Consider the following 19,082-nt stretch of genomic DNA (forward strand, 5'->3'; position numbering starts at 1 on the left):
TTGTCAGGCTGATTATTACATGCTCAAACATTTTGTTTTTAAGGTAGAGAAGAAGGTAATGTGTTTGAAAAATGTTTTTTTATCTAAATACTATGTTTTATAAATTCATGGGTTTTTTTGAGGTAAATTTTTCTTATAACCATTTTTAAAGAAAATAAAAGATGGTCATAACACCTTTTATAAAATGTGATATGCATAATAATTTACCATCTTCACCATTTTTAAATGTACAGTTTATTGGCATTAAGAACATTTATATTGTACAGCCATCACCACCATCCTTCTCCAGAACTCTTCATCTTGCAAAACTGTAACTATTAACCATTAAACAACTCCCCATTCACCCTCCCCATAACCTCTGGCAACCACAATTCTACTTTCTGTCTATGAATTTGACCACTCTAAGTACTTCATATAAGTAGAATCATACAGTGTTTATCTTTTGTAACTGGCTAAACACCTCTTAAAATATACATTGTTGTTTATTTTCACCTTATGCACGTAGAGACTTTAGAATGACCACGTACCTACATGTAAAGTACAGTAATAGGAATTTCTTGGTGCCAGAGCATACATAAGTACACCAGTAGCCATCCATCTTTACCCTTTTTGTGCAAGCACCTTAACAGCCTGAGACATCTTTTTCCAGAGAGACGTAAAAATAACATAAGTGAATAATTGAGCACATTATGTAAAGAAAATAGCTAGCCTATTTGTTGTTGCTTGTAGTAATTTAATTTAGTAAGAATCACACAATATTAGAATTTGAAAAGGATATTAGAATAATCCAGTCCAGCACTCTCATTGGACACATGAGAAAACACAAACTGGCAGTGACTTACCCAAGGTTACATAACAAAGGTAATGGTGGAACCAGTGGTTCTTAATTCCATGCTCTTTCCCTTATATGTTCATTAATGTACTAATTTGTGTAGTAATTCTTATGGTGTAGCAAATTATGCCTTTGAATTTAAGAGATCAACATTTATAGAGTAAAATAAGTAAAAAGTTAATGTTTACATAAAACAAATAATGAATAACAGAAAAAAGTTACATGCCCTTAATTTTTGCATTAAAGAAAGGTTTATTGGGAATAAGTTCACCATTTTTTCATTAAAACAAAATGTGTTTAAGAGGACTTTTGACATACTAAATCCGTAACATGAGGTTTAATTCTGTAGCATTAGTGGGTTTTTTTTGTACTAATGCTCAGTGTATAATAAAACATAGAATTGGTATGTTTCATTTTGTATAAACATTTTCTTAGAAAAGTTTGTCAGTGTTTAAAAATGTGAATAATGATTTCTGCTAGAATTGGTTATGCCATCCACTTAGGCTTCAGGGATCACGTAGAATACTCCTTGGCAGTTGTCTTCATACTTACGTAATCGTATACCTCATCAGTTAAAAAAAATTCACACAGCTCAATTATGTTTGTTTATAACTTACGTATACAAACTACTGATAAATTATATAAAAGCTTACATAAAACAAAATTTTTTAAAGGATATCAAAAGCAATTTTCTGTTTTTCATTTCTGTACCCAGTGGATCACTTAATACACCGCATTTTCCTTTGGAAATCAAAAGGGTTGAGGTTTGTTTGTTTGTTGTTGTTGTTGTTGTTGTTTGAGTCTCACTCTGTCACCCAGGCTGGAGTGCAGTGGTACGATCTCAGCTCACTACAACCTCCGCCCCCCAGGTTCAAGTGATTCTCCTGCCTCAGCCTCCTGAGTAGCTGAGATTACAGGCACACGCCACCACGCCAAACTAATTTTTGTATTTTTAGTAGAGACAGGGTTTCACCATGTTGGCCAGGATGGTCTCAAACTCCTGACCTCAAGTGATCCCATCTGCTTCAGCCTCCCAAAGTATTGAGATTACAGGTATGAGCCACCATGCCCAGCGAGGATATTAATAATGATCATTATTTACCTAATTTAATGATACTCTGGCCTATTGCTACTGTAACTTAGAACAGTATAAAATGAACAAATCCAGTATGATATAACATATTACTTTCATGAGGGTCTTTGGAATGACAATTTTAAGAAGCTCTATAAAAATGTTACCAAATCAGCTAACACATATTTAGCAACTGCAGATAAGTATGAGATAAGACACAGTAACCATCTACCAGGAAGGAGCTTATAATATAGTTGAAAAGCATCTTAGTTAGATGTATGCTGAGTGTATGTAAAGATAACTGATAATTCAAGAGGGACTATACATAATGTCTTACATGTGTTACAGAGAGTAGAGGTATTCATGGAGAGGAACAATCACTTCAAACCTGTGGGAGTCAACAAGGGCCTCAAGGAGGAGTTGCATTTTATTTATTTGGTTGGTTGGATGGATGGATGGTTGGTTTGGCTTGAGCCTTATTCTTTGAGTAGGCAGAAAGCTTGGAAAATATTTAGGGGAAAATGAGTGGATTTATTTTATTGGAACAGATGGTTTTTGTGAAGGAAACTAGTGGAAGGTCCACTAGGAAAGTAGGCTTGAGTCTTTAGGAGGACATTATACTTAGCCAGACTAAGCAAATTGGACTTTTTCTGTTTGCAGAAAGCAGATATGTAAGTAGTTTAAGAAGATGGATCTGCTGGCAATGTAAATACATTTTGATGGAGAGAGAAAACAGAGTTACACCAGTTGGCAAGCTATTATACAGTTCATAGTAAGAACTAACATTTGAGTGCCAGGCACTGTTCTAAGCACTCTTCAATTGTTAAATCTTACGAGGTAAATACTGTTATTCCCATTTCACAGGTAAGGAAATTGAGGCACAGATAATTTTCTTTCCCTGAAGATCACACAGCTGGTAGCCTATGGAGTCTCTGCCTTCTGGCTGCTGCTGTGGATCATTTGAATGTAAACGAGAGTTCCGGCTCTGAATAGAAATGAGGGACATGCACACAGGAGACCAAAAAGGAGACCTGGGTAGAATTCAGTGGCCTATGTATGGGGCAGCTGGGGAAGTGTCAAAGATGAGCCAACCTCATTTGGAAAGGGGTGACAACATTAACCAAAACAGAGATGTTGAGATCAAGTGGTGAAAAGACAGTTAACTATCTTCCAGAAGCATTCAGACCAACAAGTAGACAGATGTATCAATAACTAACTTCAATGTAATATCATATAGAAAACATGTTTAAGAAATAGTCAGTGATTTGGGGAAAGAGCCACCTAGGTATGTTTGTTTGAATCTGGGAAGTCATAACATCAAAGGTATTATTTGAGTTAAGCCTTGAGATCTGCTAAATTGACAGATAAGCTGAAAGAAGGTGTTTCAATAAAGAGTAGCATTTGAGGTAATGGTGAAATATCCAAATGCTAACATCTAGCTTTGGTTAAATCAGGAGGGAGAGCTCCATTCAGGAATCATCTGAGCAGTGGTGATACTTGAAGCCAAATATTCTAAAGTAGAGTATCTTGAAGAAAGACTTTAAGGCATAGAAGGAAGAAGATGCCAGTGAAGGACCTAAAGAAATAGGAAGGAAGGAAGAATATTAAAATGGAGAAGGCCAGGAAAGCAGGGCTGTGAACAGCCAAGTGGTATTCACTGACAGAGATGAAACCACTTCGTGATATATTTCTTTCTAGTTTTATTCTTTGTTTTTTATTGTTACTGTTTAAAATTATTTCATAGTATGTGTTTTATGACCTGCCTTTTCAATGAGTGAATGAGCTGCAATTTATTTACTCATTGCTTTGGGGCATTTGGGTTTTCCCTTCCACTCTTAGGAAGCAAATCAGCTTGTAAAGGATTCTGGGGAATGAGTTATAAGAAAATGGATACAAGTGTAAAATAAATATCAGAAAGTTAGCAGTGGGTTTAGTAAACTGAAACAAAGATGAATTATTCATCTTTGCTTTCTGGACAGCTAGATCAGTGACTGATGTTGAATGCATGAAGAGAGAAAGAAATGAAATTTAAAAGTGGAGTTTGGAATCATGCATGATCAATGCAATAGTTTTTTTTATAGTAATGAACATTTATGTTTCTTAGTATACGCAGTACTAATTGTTTAGCCTTGGAAATAGGAGCGATACCTTTTCTTCTTGAGGCTGAGGGCAAGAGGTATGGCTTTTGTACAGATGCTTTCAAGATAAGAAAGAACAAAACTCAGGACCTGATTAGACTTACTCAGTATGGTAGTAGATGAGTCATCTGCTGAGAGTGAAGATAATGAGGTGTGATTACAGCTTGAAGAGAGTGAAAGCAAAATTTTACGTATTTCTTTTGAAGAAGATGATGGTACAAGCAGCAGGAGGTAAATAAAAGAATTGTTGGGTAGCAGCGACGACCCAGCTAGAAGCTGATAGGATGGTTATGGCGCACAGGAGTGGTTCGGAGGGGAACATGGATTTATTCAAGAATAGTAGCCCCTCAATTATAAGAATTTGGATGGAAGACTGTTTTTTTTCACAGAGTACACTAAGTTTTTATAACCTTCTAGAAATTCAGAGCTGGAAGAGGAGATGTATTTAAGTTCAATTCTTGATTATATTAATAAAAAAAATAGAAATGTTAATGTACATGTATAATAACATCACAAAATGAAGAATAAGCATTTATTATGAGCATTGTTTGATAAAGCATAAAAATATTAACCTCATACTCCCACGTTTTACAGTAAGAGGTTACTCACCTTCATTGATGAAAGTTACCGGTGGTATCTTGAAAGGGCTTTTGGTGGGAGAAGTTGCCAGATCAGGTGGTGGCATTAAATCTCTGGGATAACCTGGATCCCTCTGAATCTCGTTACCTCCCAGCAGACCAGGAGTATACTGATGGCTGTTAGGAATATGTTGTGGCACCACCTGGACAAGTGGGGGAGACACATGGGTGTCTTGTCGGGAAAATATCCTCAAGCACTGTTCTTCCAACAAAGTGATCATCACAGATTGGTTATTGACAAGATCTGTCAAGGAAGCATATTTCACCTCTAGTTCCCTGTACCTTGTTGCCATCTTCAACATTTCTGTGGTGACATTGAGGATTTTGTTTTCCAATTGGGAAAGTTCAAGTGAATTATCCCTCTTACGGATAATCTCATGTAATAGTTGCATGTAGAGTTGAGTAACACGAGAGTTCATGTTACGGCTTTCCTTTCTCAGCAGCTTTACCTCATTCACAATGTTTCCATCTACATCCACCACCAGTTGCAGAACATCTATCTCCCGCTTCTGCCTGGAGAGCACATCCTTCAGGTTTTCAAGGTCCATCCTGGTGATCATGTCTTTAATGGTACTTGCATCTTGCCCTTTGGTGTTGACACAGATTGGCCCTGTTATTCTTTGTTCAGGTACCAGGAATGTGTATGCACATTTCTTTGCTTCCTCTTTACCATCTGTGGCGCGAGGGTATCTTCTCTGGTTTATTTTTTTAATTTTGAATTGTCCACCTCTGCAATGTCCAACGTCCACTAGTAGGAAGAATAGCACACCTAGGGTCCAGGTAAAAGCCTTCATTTTGAAATGAGGTTGTAAAATGATGTCTTTTGAAAAACAAATCAGTGAAGGGGAAAAAGCAAAAAGAATTCATGTTAATCTACATTAAAGTCAGTAATATTAAAAACTATCTGAGGGAAAACTGAATATTGGTGTTAATAAATTAGGCTAGAATTAACTTTATTAATTTCTTAATTTTAAGTTGTAGTACTTTGGCATTTGTTTAAAAATTAGGTTTCAGAGAATAGCTCTTTCAGTTATCACCTTATTGTAATGCTTTTTGTTCCCCAGTTTATTGAGCAGATTTTGGTCAGTGTCCACTCTGTGCAAAGGTACATTGCTAGTGCTGTTGAGGCTTTTGAGACCCTGATAAGATAGCTTTCTTACCTTTAAAAAGCTCACTACCTTAAGACTATGAAAATGGTACACAGTGTTTGTAAGGCATTAATTAAAACATTCTTGTCTAACCAGTATTACAATTACCAGGTGACTTTACTAGCCAATGTTTTAGATTCATACCATGCAATTCCAATTAAATTGGTCCTCTGTAATAAATTATGTCTTCTTCATTAAAATGTTCAATAAAGTTAAAGATTTTAGACAAATCTAAACCCAGATAGTTTTAGCATCATATGCTTTTTATTTTTATAGCATCTCCTTTTGGGATTAGTGACAGGTTTTAGAATGATAGAATGCTCACAGTCATTGTGGGTAATTATATTTCCTGAACCATAATTATATGTACTCTAAGCTTATAGATGATTCAGCAGATTTGTTCTTCTAACAGAAGTTCTACTGAACTGTATTTTAGTACAATGTTAGTAATTTTCTACATGCATTACCAAGGAAAGAAACATATCTGTAATTGAATATAAATGTCAGAGTTGGAAACGCCTTAGAGACCCTGTCATTCAAGAACCTCTTTGTACTCTGCATGTTGAAGGCTAAGGCCACACAAGGATTAGAACTAGGTCTAGATCGGGTTCTCTGGCCCATAGTCAGTATTTATAGCAGCAGCACATATACTAAAATATGTGCTTGGAATGTTTCGTTTTTGCTGTAGCAGATGAGAAATACTTCTTTATAGTACAAATTCTTCTGAGGTAACAGTTTCAAGAGCCAATACTTTTTCCTTTCTATTTAGTTACCTCCCACAAAAGTAGCAGCAGTAGAATGGGTAAGGTATGTTCACTCCATCAGATCTACTAACGAGCTGGTCTATTACAGGCCACCTTTTCACTCTTGCGAATTTGATACCTATCTGCCATTTTTGAAGGATGGCAGTGGATACCCTAAGACAGAGCTTTTCTGTCCAAATTTCCACATAAGTACCTGTTTCTTGATTTAAGAAACCAACTCCTAAGTCGTTTATGCCTGTTATTAATAACAACACAACAATAACAGTAATTAATGTTTATTGAGTGCTTGTTCAGTGTTAGGCACTGTTTTAAGCCATTTTCATGTTTTACTTATCGCCACAACCCTATGAAGTAGATTATTATGATCCCCACTTTCAGATGGAAAACTTGGCATCCAAAAGTTAAGCACCTTATTATCAAGAGTCACACAGGTTCGTAGTGATGGAGCGAGAATTTGAATCCCGGCTGAGGACTTCAGAGTTCATGTTTTCAAACCCTTATATTTATGTAGCTTAACACATGTTAACTATTTGCATTTACAACACTGAAGTAATGCTGTATCATTTTATAAAGGAGTAAAATCCTTGAGAAGCTAAATCACTCAAATTGGATTCAAACTTTCTACTCCTAACTTTTCTAAACCTGTGATTTTTACCCTAGTCATATCATAACCACAGAGGAGTCTTAAGTTTATGTTTCTTGTTTTTCACAGCCTTTTCCTGGTTTATATCCATTTTCATTGACTGGTTACTTAATTATACAAAAGTGTTTATGGATAATTTTTGGTAGAATTTGTGTCCAAGTTCTGCCAAATCATTTTTTACATCTCAGACTTTTCTGCTGCAGTGTCTTTCCCTCCATATGTACTTTGTCAGCTGGTAGTTATATATCTAACCTATGATTATGGACCCCTCCCGAAAACAAAGGTCATGTCAATGAAATATAGACTCTTCTGCTATCGTCATGAAGACTACTGCTACTTTCACTTTCTAAAACCATGTTCTTTTGTTTTTGGTATTTTTCAGTTGAATAGTGTCTTCAAAACGGGTAGATAATGAAAATAAGGCAAATATGGATGGAGTATGGAGAATTATTATTATTTTACCAACAAGAGAGGGAATGAAAACAAAAGATAGGGAGGCTGTAACAATCTGTATTTCTATCGAGGCCTTCTTTTGCTGACTGATAGCCAAAGCACACGTGGGGTTTTTTTTAGCTTTTTATGTTTTCATAACTTGCTTTCTGACGTATATAGAAAATTTAGACAGAAACAGTCATCTATTTTATTTTTAAAAATAGACTTTTACTATATATGTTACCTATACCAAAAACCGATAAAATATTTATTATATCTCCAGATTCGTGGAATTTAGATATGGGTTATTTTAAAAACTAGGGACAAGAAAACAAAAGCCATCATACTCCTGGGCACATGTATATCATTTTTCCTATATATTTAATTTAACTTACCTACTGCTAAAGTCCGTTCGTTTTAATACTAGAATGGAAACTCTTAGATCAGAAAATTATTTTACTTAAATAATATTTGCTATGAAATAAACTACCAAAGCAGGGAGAATGCAGGAAGTAATATAAAACTCTAAAACAAATAGAATTTTATTAGTAATATTCTGATTGAACAGCTCGTATTAATACCAGACACAGATTTTTATAGAACAGCTAAAAGTGCATCATCCAAGACTGCTGTTAGGACTTAGCATCAGTATTGTCATTGAAGAACAAAAAACACCAAAATGCTAATCTAAATTAAAATAAAAGCAGCTTCCTTGTGTGTATTCTGCCTTGGCTCATTGTGGTTCCTATAAGATTAAATCATAAGATAAATCACTGTTTACCACAAGAAAAAGTGATCTAAATTAGCATTTAAAGGAGGCAACTAAAAGTTTATTTTTTAAATAAATACAATTTTTTTAATAATACAAAAATATTGGCTTCACTGTCACTTAAAGCAGGGCAAGGAGCCACATTTCTTAAGTAGTAGACTAGCTACGTCAGGAGTAAAGAACTGGTTTTAAAAATACATTTACTGTTATGTTTTCTAAAAACATTCTCTTATTTAATATTTTCTCACATATATTCTGTTTTGAAGCGAAAGATCCATAAATCTGTGTTACCTCATAAAACTTGCTGTATATGTTAAAATTTTCCTAGGCCCCAAGAGAATGTTATAAATTAGTTATAGAATACTTATGTTTAAATCTAAGTCTTTACTTAGTTATTTTTAAAAGAGAAAAAAAGATCTTCTATGCATTGGGTTAATTTTATTAGTAGCATTTCTCTTCATAGTTGCTATATTGCCAGCTAGTAGAGAGAAGAAACGAAAGTCAAGATTTGCCTCCTTTCAGATGGTAAACTCATAGAGGCATTTAACTGGCTGTGTCATGCACTGAAAACAACATGAGGCAACGAAGTTAAATTTATGAAGCATTCAGGATATGTTAGATAAAGAATTTCTAGATTGTGAAATATGTTCTGGGAAGAGACTTGAAAACAATCTAATCGCCTGGATATATTTAAGAAAAGGATAAATAGTTATCTGTGTGATTTGGGGTTCAGATTAAATGCTTGCCTTAAGACAGTGTCAGTAAGAACTGAGGCTTAATAAAGTCCTGCACTTTCCATAGCATGTAACAATAAAAAAGAGAGATGACAGTATTTCAGATCCACTATTGCTTGGGAATTTTGTTAGAATTTCTTGTAAAATGTGTGTTTAACAGAAATCCTGCCAGTATTTACAGTTTTAAATCTTTAAGGAAAGGACACGAAAGCAAAGTTGGAAAAAATTTTAGCTTTACCATTATTTGCTTGTTCAAGATTCTTAACCATTAATATCTTTAATTTTTACAAGGCCAAAGGAGCCCCAAATCTAACAAACGTAAGTGTCTTTGGTTTAAGGCATACTATTGGTAACGAGTAATTTTATCTTTAATAGTTTTTATAATGCATGTAAAAAAAGCTCCCAGATAGAATATTGAAGGAAACCTCTTATGTGTGCTTAACAAAATTATTTCTATCTCAAAATATTACATATTTCTAGCCTTTTAGTCATGTATTTAATTAATTACATCTTCTGGGTTCTTATTTTCTATTGTTAATACTGACTACTTACATAATGCTTTTATGTGTATATCAATAACTTCGCTTTTCCACGTAATTCCATTTGTAGCAAGTTAATTTCTGTCATCCAAATTAAATTACTGTTACATGTAAGCCTGGAAAGCTATTTAAAATTTTGAGTTGGAACAAGAAATGCCATAGATTACTCTTAAATCTGTACAAGAATTTCTGCTTAATATTTGGTTATACTGTAATTGAGATTTTGTTGCAAAGACTTTCAACTATTTTTATATCTTAGCTTTGTTTTATGACTACACTCTGAGAAATCCAACAGTTCATGTATGTCTTCAGCACACACACTGTAGCTGCAAGAAGAGAAACTAATTGCGTTCATGACTATTTAGTTTGTATTCCTTTGTTTTTAATCATTGTGCTATAAACCTTATACATTTAATCTGTTACTTGTTAAAATGTCTTTCTACTGTCACTAAAGCACTTGTTTTCAGAAACCCAGCATGGGATGCATGTATCAGTCTGTAATCATATACACTAAATATCATTAAATTGAACCTCAAATAATGCATTAACCATCGCACAGTACTTAATGTTTTTATGTCAAGTTGCAAGATAAAACCTTTTTCAGATAAGATAAACTAGTATATTCTAAAGGTCTTTGTTTAGTAAAAGATTCTGAAATTTCTACTACAAATATAAAATAGTTATGCATTTACTATACATAATATTTATAAATGAAAGAAATATTAAATACCTTTTTGTATCTGTTGATACAGTGAATCCAGAAACTTGCTGCCCTTATTCTTGATTTTAAAAATCAGTGTAGAAGTTTGTTCATCTGTGACTTTAATGGCAGCTGCATTTTTGTTTTGAACCGTTGAATCCAAGCTGTAAGAAGGAACTTCTTTTTCCTTTTACAATACTAATCAATTGAATTTGACGAGCCACCTGTGTAATTTTAAGTAGTATAGTAGAAGTTCGGGTCTGTGGGCCGTCTTTAATCCAGCAGAGAAAGCGTTGTGGCTTTGCTCTGTCTGCCACATGGAGAAATGCAGTAACCAGCTGCAGCTGACCCAGATTGTATATACAGTACCCCTGAATAGTGATTCCCTCTTTCTCAGTAGACTCAAGTTCAGCCCACATATTACATCACCAAAAATTGCTGGAGACTGGGGGCGGGAATCTCCTCCTTAGGATTTCCTCTTTGTAGCCTTAAATAGGGGGGTGGGATCAGCAGGAGGTTGAATAGTTTCAAACAAGGAGAGATTGTGTGCAGGTTGAAGGAAGGGCACCATCTGGAAACAAACTATCATAGTTCAGCGGGCAATTATAAAACAAACATTTTAGTCTGCTGGCCAGAGATCTTTTAAGTTGAATACCGAAAAAAAATAGTGCTCAACTTCACTTAGAAATAGTTGCAGGCTGATGAGTTTGGTTTTTGTTAACAAAGAACAAAAGCTAGACTTTGTCAGGAGGCAGCCACCTAAGTAATGTAATACTCTTTATAGCCTAGAAGAATTTGTAAACATTTTACTTATTAAGTTGCTAATGAAGGTTTTAAACTTACAAGAAACTTGATGTTGTTATAGTATGTTATGTCTTACTGTGTAATGTATCTTAAGATGAAATAGCTTTTATATATAATTACCAAACGTGAGTGAAATTCTTTCAGATACTTAATACTTTCAAATATTAAAATTCTGATGTTACATAATGTCATATCCTCCTATTCTACAAAATGACCTCTCTTCTCTGTATAAGGTCATTCTTATTAATTGATGTGGTGTGGTTTAAAAACAAACATAACCCTGAACTAAGTAAAAAACAAGGAAGCTCTGACTCTCCACTAGCTATGTGAACTTAGACAAATCACTTTACCTGCCTCTGGCAAGGTTCTTCTGCTATGAAAATAGGGTGTTGGAAGAAATTAGTAAGTGTTGAGTACAACTATACTATTGTATTTCATTAATTGAAGAAATGTTAAGTAACTCAGTAGCTGAAGAAACACAAATTTAGGCTTAAGTAACTTAACTTAGCACTTAAGTACTAAGTAGTGGAACTGGAATTTGAATCTAATGCCAAAGCATTATGCCACACTGTCTGTCATTGATTACCTAGTTGCTGTAAGCTGCTTTTAGATAAAACTTTTGGGCTTTCTGTACGTCCCTTCCTTATTGCTATAGCTTGTGCTGTTTTTCTCTTTCTGTTAGGCCACACTGTTGATCCACATCGTTTATTTAAAGTCTGAGCTTATTTTCTACCTCTTTCACAGAGTCATTTCTTTGAATTCCTGTGCTATGAATAGGTATACCAGAGGTTGCAAACACAAGGGCCTAGAAAGGCAAATGCTCACAAGAAGAATGGAGCAGGTAATAGAAATCAGTGAAGTAAATCAGTAATAAGATACTGGAGGGAAATGAAGTTTATGGCAAGTTGGCATCCTTTTGGTTAATTTAAAGGGATCTGCCTGCACCTTCTCAGCTGTACCTGTGGCCATGAAGGATTATGAGACAGTGTTGCCAGATCTTCCCATTATTCAGGAAAAAAGAGCCATTTAGATTTTTCCTGTAATACTTCCTGATTTTAAAAAACATTGGGACAGATGTGCTGCCAGCTTCTGGCCTCTGATTTATATTATGTATCATTTCTTGAGCATTCGGTAATTATGTTGTAGTCACTAATGGTTTAAATCTGGGAAAAATAAGAGATAGTAAATTCTTCCTGAGCTTTTAAATTTCAGCAGTTTGGAGCTTTCTAACTTCAGCACTTAGTAATATCACTAACCAGGGTAGGAAATTGGAATGACAGGTATTTAGGGACAAATTATAGCTAGATATGTTAAATTGGAAATGAAAGTCAGGATCTCAGTTATATAGAGAGATTCAAAAGTCATCAGCAATTAGGTAGTAGCTAAAGCTATGGAACTAAGATACTAGAGAAAGTACATGTAGAATGTAAAGGAAGATTAATGACAGACCATGATACCAATTTCCAGGAAACCAGCTTTCAAGAAACATGAGGAAAAAGAAGAATGGTGAGGGCTTAGAGGAAAGATAGGAAAGTTCAAGGTGGGGAAAACCTGGGAACTAGAAGAGAATGGTTACAATACTGCAGAGAGATTACATAAGGAGGGGAGACCAAGAGAGCTGTTTTAAGACTTAGAATGAGAAAGTTGTTAATGCCATTGCCAAAATAGGTGATAGATACAGATTTCAGATTATTTAGTGTGTTGAAGGGTGACTGGATAAAATTTAACTGACAAATTAGTGTCCACAAAACATCAAGAAATTAGAAATCCATAAGAAAAAGACAACCCAAAAGAAAAAATGGACAGAAACATTTATTACATAGAAATATAAATGTTTAAACGGATTACTAATCAAGGAAATAAAAATTAAGACACAGAGAGATACCATTTTATACAGAAGATTGACAAAATTGAGATTGATAATACCAATTGTTAGCACAAATGTGGATCAGCAGAATCTTATATACCATCAGTGGGAGTGTGAATTGATATAGGTTTGAAAAATAATGTGACACCATCTTGTAAAGTTGAATATTAATATACTTTAGCATTTGGCAGTTTTGCTCCTAGGCGTATCTATATATCCTGAAGAAATTTTGTACATGTGTGCTGGGAAATGTGTATAAGAATGTCTGTAGTAACATGGTTGGAGGTGGGATGGGAGTAATTCAAAAGTCTATCAAATAAAATGAATGAGTTAATTGTAAAATAGTCACACATTAGCTTGTTCTCATTATAAGGAATTACAGCGGCATTTAACAGCTTGGATAAGTCTTAGAAACAAAATAGACAAAGCAACCACAGAAGACCATATTTTTAAATTTTATTTAATAAATGCTTATAAGTATAAATAAATGCATATTTTTAAATTTTATTTAATAAATGCTTATAAGTGACTTAGTATGTACTAGACACTTTTCTTTTTTTTTTTGAGACGGAATCTCGCCCTGTCACCCAGGCTGGAGTGCAGTGGCACGATCTCGGCTCACTATAAGCTCCGCCTCCCAGGTTCACACCATTCTTCTGCCTTAGGCTCCCGTACTAGGCACTTTTCTGACATTACAAATACTATTATTTAATCCACATATACATTAAAATATGATTTTTAAAGCTCAAAAATAGGCAAAAGAAGGAATACAGACAGATGTCTGGGGAAAAAATGAGGTTCAGGGTAGTGATTACTTCTGGACAGGAAGCAAGGAGATGCAGTAGAGAAGGAACATACAGATAGATACAACAGTATTGATGAAGTCGTAGTTCTTTTTTAAAGTAGTATTTACCCCAACATATGAAAATATTAACATGTAACCAATAAAGTTAATAGATATTTTACATTAATTTTTCATATTAACTCTTCAAAATCTTGTCTGTTTTATATTCAAATACATCTCAATTCAGAATACACACACGAAACAGTAATTACATGTGGCAAGTGGTTATATTGGACAGCACAGTCTAGTACAGGTGAGTTGTCATCTGAGTTTAATGATAGGATGGAAGAATGGCAAGAACTGGCACATTAGTACCCCGCTCAAATCCCACTTCTTCCTTGAAGCTTTCTCTGATCCCATCAGCAAGGAATGACTTTTTTTTGCACAGAATTTTTATGAAACTCCTCTTTAAGCTTTTCTGTGCTACTTTTATATATCTTTTATTGCTGTTATTGATGTACCTATGCCAACATCTCCATGCCATTTCTTCGAGGAATCTTTTAGTTCTCCTTAGGGATGTTGTAGTCATAAGTTGACTGGTCTTTCACAAGTGTTTATTATATTGTTTGATAACAACAGGTGTCACATATGTTGATAATTTTTTCTTAGGAGCGGGATCTCACCGTGTTGCCCAGACTGGTCTTAAATTCTTGGGCTCAAGCAGTCCGCCCACCTAGCCTCCTGAAGTGCTGAGATTACAGGCGTGAGCCACCGTTCCCAGCAATAATTTTTGTGAAATCACGATTCTCACACAAATATGAAATGAATATGTGTCAGAATTTTCATTTAAATTATTAAATTTATAAGGGAATCAAAAATATGTCAAGGGTGAATTCAAAGTAACACTCATATGCAATCAGGAATGCTGAAGTAAATTTACAAATAGTTGCAAAATTGGTCAACATAAGTCAACATTCATTAGATCCCACTGGACATATTTCTTTGGCATGTTTATGAACAATAATTTTTATTACCAGTTTTCAACAGCTGTGCAGAGTTGTGAAATAACTCAGAAGAACCAAACGGATGTACTGGAGACAAGATACCCAGGAATCTTTTTTTTTTTCCCCCAATCTCAAAGTTTTTCACAATTTTCCTGACACATAAAAACTTTTATGTGTATCAAATATTACATTAAAAATAAAGTAAAGAATAAAATAAGTGTACTATTCTATGTTTCTCTTCTAAGGTGTGTGTTGAAGGGAGAACAAGGATGTTATCTTGAGGAGTGGGATCAGATTTGAAGGAAGAGTTGCTTAGATTTTGTTTTATAAGTAGGGGAGATTTAAACATGTATATTGGGCCAGGTGCAGTGACTCGTGCCTGTAATCCTAGCACTTTGGGAGGCTGAGGCGTGTGGATCACTTGAGACCAGGAGTTCGAGACCAGCCTGGCCAACATGGTGAAACCCGTCTCTACTAAAAATGCAAACACTAACCAGGCATGGTTGTGCATGCCTGTAATCCCAGCTACTCGGGTAGCTGAGGCACGAGAATCACTTGAACCCAGAAGGCAGAGGTTGCAGTGAGCCAAGATCGCGCCACTGCATTCCAGCCTTTGACAGAGCAAGACTCTGTCTTGTGGGGGAAAAAATGATTTAAAAAAAAAATGATTTAAAAAAATGTGTATATTGACTCTGGGAAAGGAGCCAGTAGGGGTGAATGATAGTAGAGGCAACAGTGGTTGTCTGGAAGGAGGCAGCAATGATTGCATTCAAAATTATAATTGAGATTTGGGAAGAAGACAGGGATTCTTCTTCCTCTGAGATTGGACAAAGTGGGAAGAACCTCAGCTTCATTTGGAACCTCAGATTCATTTGGAGTCATAGGGAAATAAAGTTAAGGTTATCTAAAGAAATAAAGAACGATAGGTGACTTAAAGAATACTGTAAATATTTACTGAGTGGAAAATGAATGATACTAGGATGAGTAAAAAGATTGCCATGCCAACCTTTTATGTTAAACACCTATCGTCAAAACATTGCACAAGATTTTCTTTCTCTTGGAGTGCAAGATAGAGCAACTGCCTTAAATGAGTTTGCAGTCTTGAATAGATAAGATATAAATGTTAAAAAAAAAAAACTTAAATAATGAGATTTTGAAGTCACAAAGGTCATTACGTGAATAGTATGCACAGATAATGTATGATTTTTAAACAGAATATAAGTAATTTTTTTTTAATTGGGCTATAAGTGAAACATCTGAGATCCAGCTCTGTCACTAACAGGTTGTATGGCATTAGACACGTCCCTTTACCATCTATATATTTCAGGTTCTTCATCTCTAAAAGGAGAGGATTAGACTAGACAGTGTCTGAATTCCTTTCTTGGAATCTGTGAGAAAACTAGAGAATCTTGACACCGAATTAGATAAGCAAAATATAAGATTTGGATAGGCAGAGATAAGTCTAGAAAACATTTAAGGTATAAGAAAAAGCTGAGTAAAAACAGGGTTTATTTAGAAGGCAGTGGGTATGTCATTTTGGTTGCATTTACCCTGAGAGTTCGTGAACATGAAGTAATAGGGTAAAAGTAGGAAAGTATGTTTTTCTTTAATCTCCAGCTATAGTTGTCTAATACATTTCACATGTGCATTGTGAACTCTCCAGAAATAATCCTAAATAAGTGACCTTTCATGTTAAGGACTAGTACAACCAAATTTTAGAGGATGTGTTATTTTTGTTGGTGCAAAGAGCATGGAGGGTAAGAAATAGTTAACTTCAATTTGTAGTCACATGAACCCTTTCAGAAATTCATTTGTTGATCTTTAAAATGTAAAACATTTCTACCATATTGAGATAATTTTCAAAGTAGTTAAGACTCAAATGATAGTTATCAACCCAAGGCAAGAGAGTATAAAACAAATATTAAATAATTTCCCTATGTCAGGCAGTGGCTGGGCTGCTGGCTAAATTAATATCTTCAAGTTGTAACACACCTTGGAAAATGGATGCTTGTATAGGTTTTAAATCTGAGGTTCTGAGTTTAAAATAACTCTCCATTATGAAACTAGTCAGAGGCAGAGCCAATTGAAGAACTCAGCTCCTTTCCATTAATTCCCATATGTGCTGGGGTTTCTAACTCTAGCCTCAAACTATACTTGAAAATGAAATCAGGCCAGGCGCGGTGGCTCAAGCCTGTAATCCCAGCACTTTGGGAGGCCGAGACGGGCGGATCACGAGGTCAGCAGATCGAGACCATCCTGGCTAACACGGTGAAACCCCATCTCTACTAAAAAAAAATACAGAAAACTAGCCTGGTGAGGTGGCGGGCGCCTGTAGTTCCAGCTACTCGGGAGGCTGAGGCAGGAGAATGGCGTAAACCCGGGAGGCGGAGCTTGCAGTGAGCTGAGATCCGGCCACTGCACTCCAGCCTGGCCTACAGAGCGAGACTCCATCTCAAAAAAAAAAAAAAAAAGAAAAGAAAATGAAATCACAAGAAGACATTTACAAAATAGCATATTATTACAAAAAATTGGTGTATGTCTGACCCCAACTGTATGGAAAGCTAGACCCCAGTAACCATATGTTACCGAGGCTTCAGTGTATTAATAGCAATATATTTTAAATGTGGCATACGTGGAATATATCTATAAACAACCTTTTCTCCTCTTTTCTTTGTCATAGTCTCCCAAGCTACAACTAAGAAAACATTTATCTCATTTTGTTTCAGGTATCTATTTGTCAGATTTAACATACATTGATTCAGCATACCCATCAACTGGCAGCATTCTAGAAAATGAGCAGAGATCAAATTTAATGAATAATATCCTTCGAATAATTTCTGATTTACAACAGTCTTGTGAATATGGTAAGTTTCTGGGGGATAATGCCTAGCCATTAACATTGCTGTAATTCCAGTGATTTATTTACACACATTGATGATACTTTTCACACAGCAGGGGACATCAATTTCTTATTTCCATTCTAACATAAAGGAAAATAATGCTTGTTTTATTTTGCCATTTAGTACGTAGCATCCTGTTTAAGATCTTGCTTTTAAGAATTTAAGTATTTAATATTTAAAATTTTTATTTTTATGTTTTGCTTTTCTGCTATTTTACAGCAACTTTCTCACAGCACAAGGACACTATTTAATATTACTACCTCACAGCTATTTGGCCCTTTATAGTTGACAAAGTCATTTTCTATTATCTCATTTGATCTCCCTGATCTGTTATGTAAATCGTTCTTACAGCTTTCAATTAGGGAAGTTTAGCTGAGACCCTTGATCTTCGTGACAGTTGACCAACTTTCTTGAGTCAGATTATCGAGTAAATAACCAATTTTCGCCCAATGTGTATTTTATGGAATGACAAATATAGAAACAGCCACATAAGCCCAAATGATGAGAAAGGACTTTTTTTTTTTTTTTTATGTTTAGATACTTCCAGTTTGATAGGGAATAAAGTTAGGCTGTTAATACGTAATTTTTATGGGTTAAAAAACTGAGTTTTACATTATATGATTACTTCAAGTGAATTTATCTTAAAGCTAACTTTTACTTCATGCATCTGTACTTTTTAGAAAACCTCAAAAACTTCCTAAAACTATCTGTGTGGAGATAGAATCTTACTGAAAGTTAAATCAAATAATTCCTTATTTTGTCCTTTTCTCAATATTTTAAACATAGCATCAAGTTGCGTTGTTAAATTAATCTTGCTTGAGACTTATAAGGGGAGGAGATAAACCATATTTATAAATGGGAACCAGGTTTCTTTAAAAGAAAAATAACTGCCTTCACCTCTTCTGTTTAGTTTAGAATAGTTCCTGATCTTTTTCTATGAAATTTCTCAAATATATGGGACTTTATAATTGGAACTACTAAAAAAAAATCTAGACAAACAGTATGCAACTGTAATTTTCTAAATTACCTTCAGTTTCAATTAAAGTTTATCTCAGTAATGTCCTTCTAGAGTTAATTTAAATTTTGCTGCCATGCGGCCTTAATTTACCTTTAAGTTATTTTCAGCTTAATTTTTAAAGTTCTGGTTAAGATTTGCTTTATCAGATAATTATTTATCACCTTTTGCCTAGATATTCCCATGTTGCCTCATGTCCAAAAATATCTGAACTCCGTTCAATATATAGAAGAACTACAAAAATTTGTGGAAGACGATAATTACAAGTAGGTTGGATCTTCAAAAGTGGTTTGTATAAC

The 19,082-nt window shown here is 34.8% G+C and overlaps 2 protein-coding genes across 6 annotated transcripts in view; one reads left to right on the forward strand and one right to left on the reverse strand.

Annotated features, from left to right (window-relative positions):
- The window catches only part of LOC105484492 (angiopoietin like 1), a 29,836-nt gene extending 18,899 nt beyond the window's left edge, over positions 1–10,937 (reverse strand). Inside the window, exons 1-2 of one of the 3 annotated variants that reach the window (XM_011746172.3) lie at positions 10,440–10,937; positions 4,652–5,500 (exon numbers count right to left, since the gene is read on the reverse strand). In XM_011746172.3, coding sequence (XP_011744474.2) covers positions 4,652–5,474 — 823 coding nt within the window. In that variant the 5' untranslated portion in view covers positions 5,475–5,500; positions 10,440–10,937. Of the gene's footprint in view, positions 1–4,651; positions 5,529–10,439 lie in introns of those variants that run through there. The other 2 variants (XM_011746171.3, XM_024793660.2) reach the window with 2 other exon arrangements.
- Positions 1–19,082, forward strand: part of LOC105484494 (Ral GEF with PH domain and SH3 binding motif 2) — a 179,705-nt gene that overhangs the window by 118,977 nt on the left and 41,646 nt on the right. For all 3 annotated transcript variants that reach the window (XM_011746173.3, XM_011746176.2, XM_011746175.2), the window contains exons 9-10: positions 17,595–17,732; positions 18,959–19,049. In XM_011746173.3, coding sequence (XP_011744475.1) covers positions 17,595–17,732; positions 18,959–19,049 — 229 coding nt within the window. The remainder of the gene's footprint in view (positions 1–17,594; positions 17,733–18,958; positions 19,050–19,082) is intronic.

The sequence above is a fragment of the Macaca nemestrina genome, chromosome 1, assembly GCF_043159975.1.
Source record: "Macaca nemestrina isolate mMacNem1 chromosome 1, mMacNem.hap1, whole genome shotgun sequence".
In the NCBI taxonomy this organism is placed as follows: Eukaryota; Metazoa; Chordata; class Mammalia; order Primates; family Cercopithecidae; genus Macaca; species Macaca nemestrina.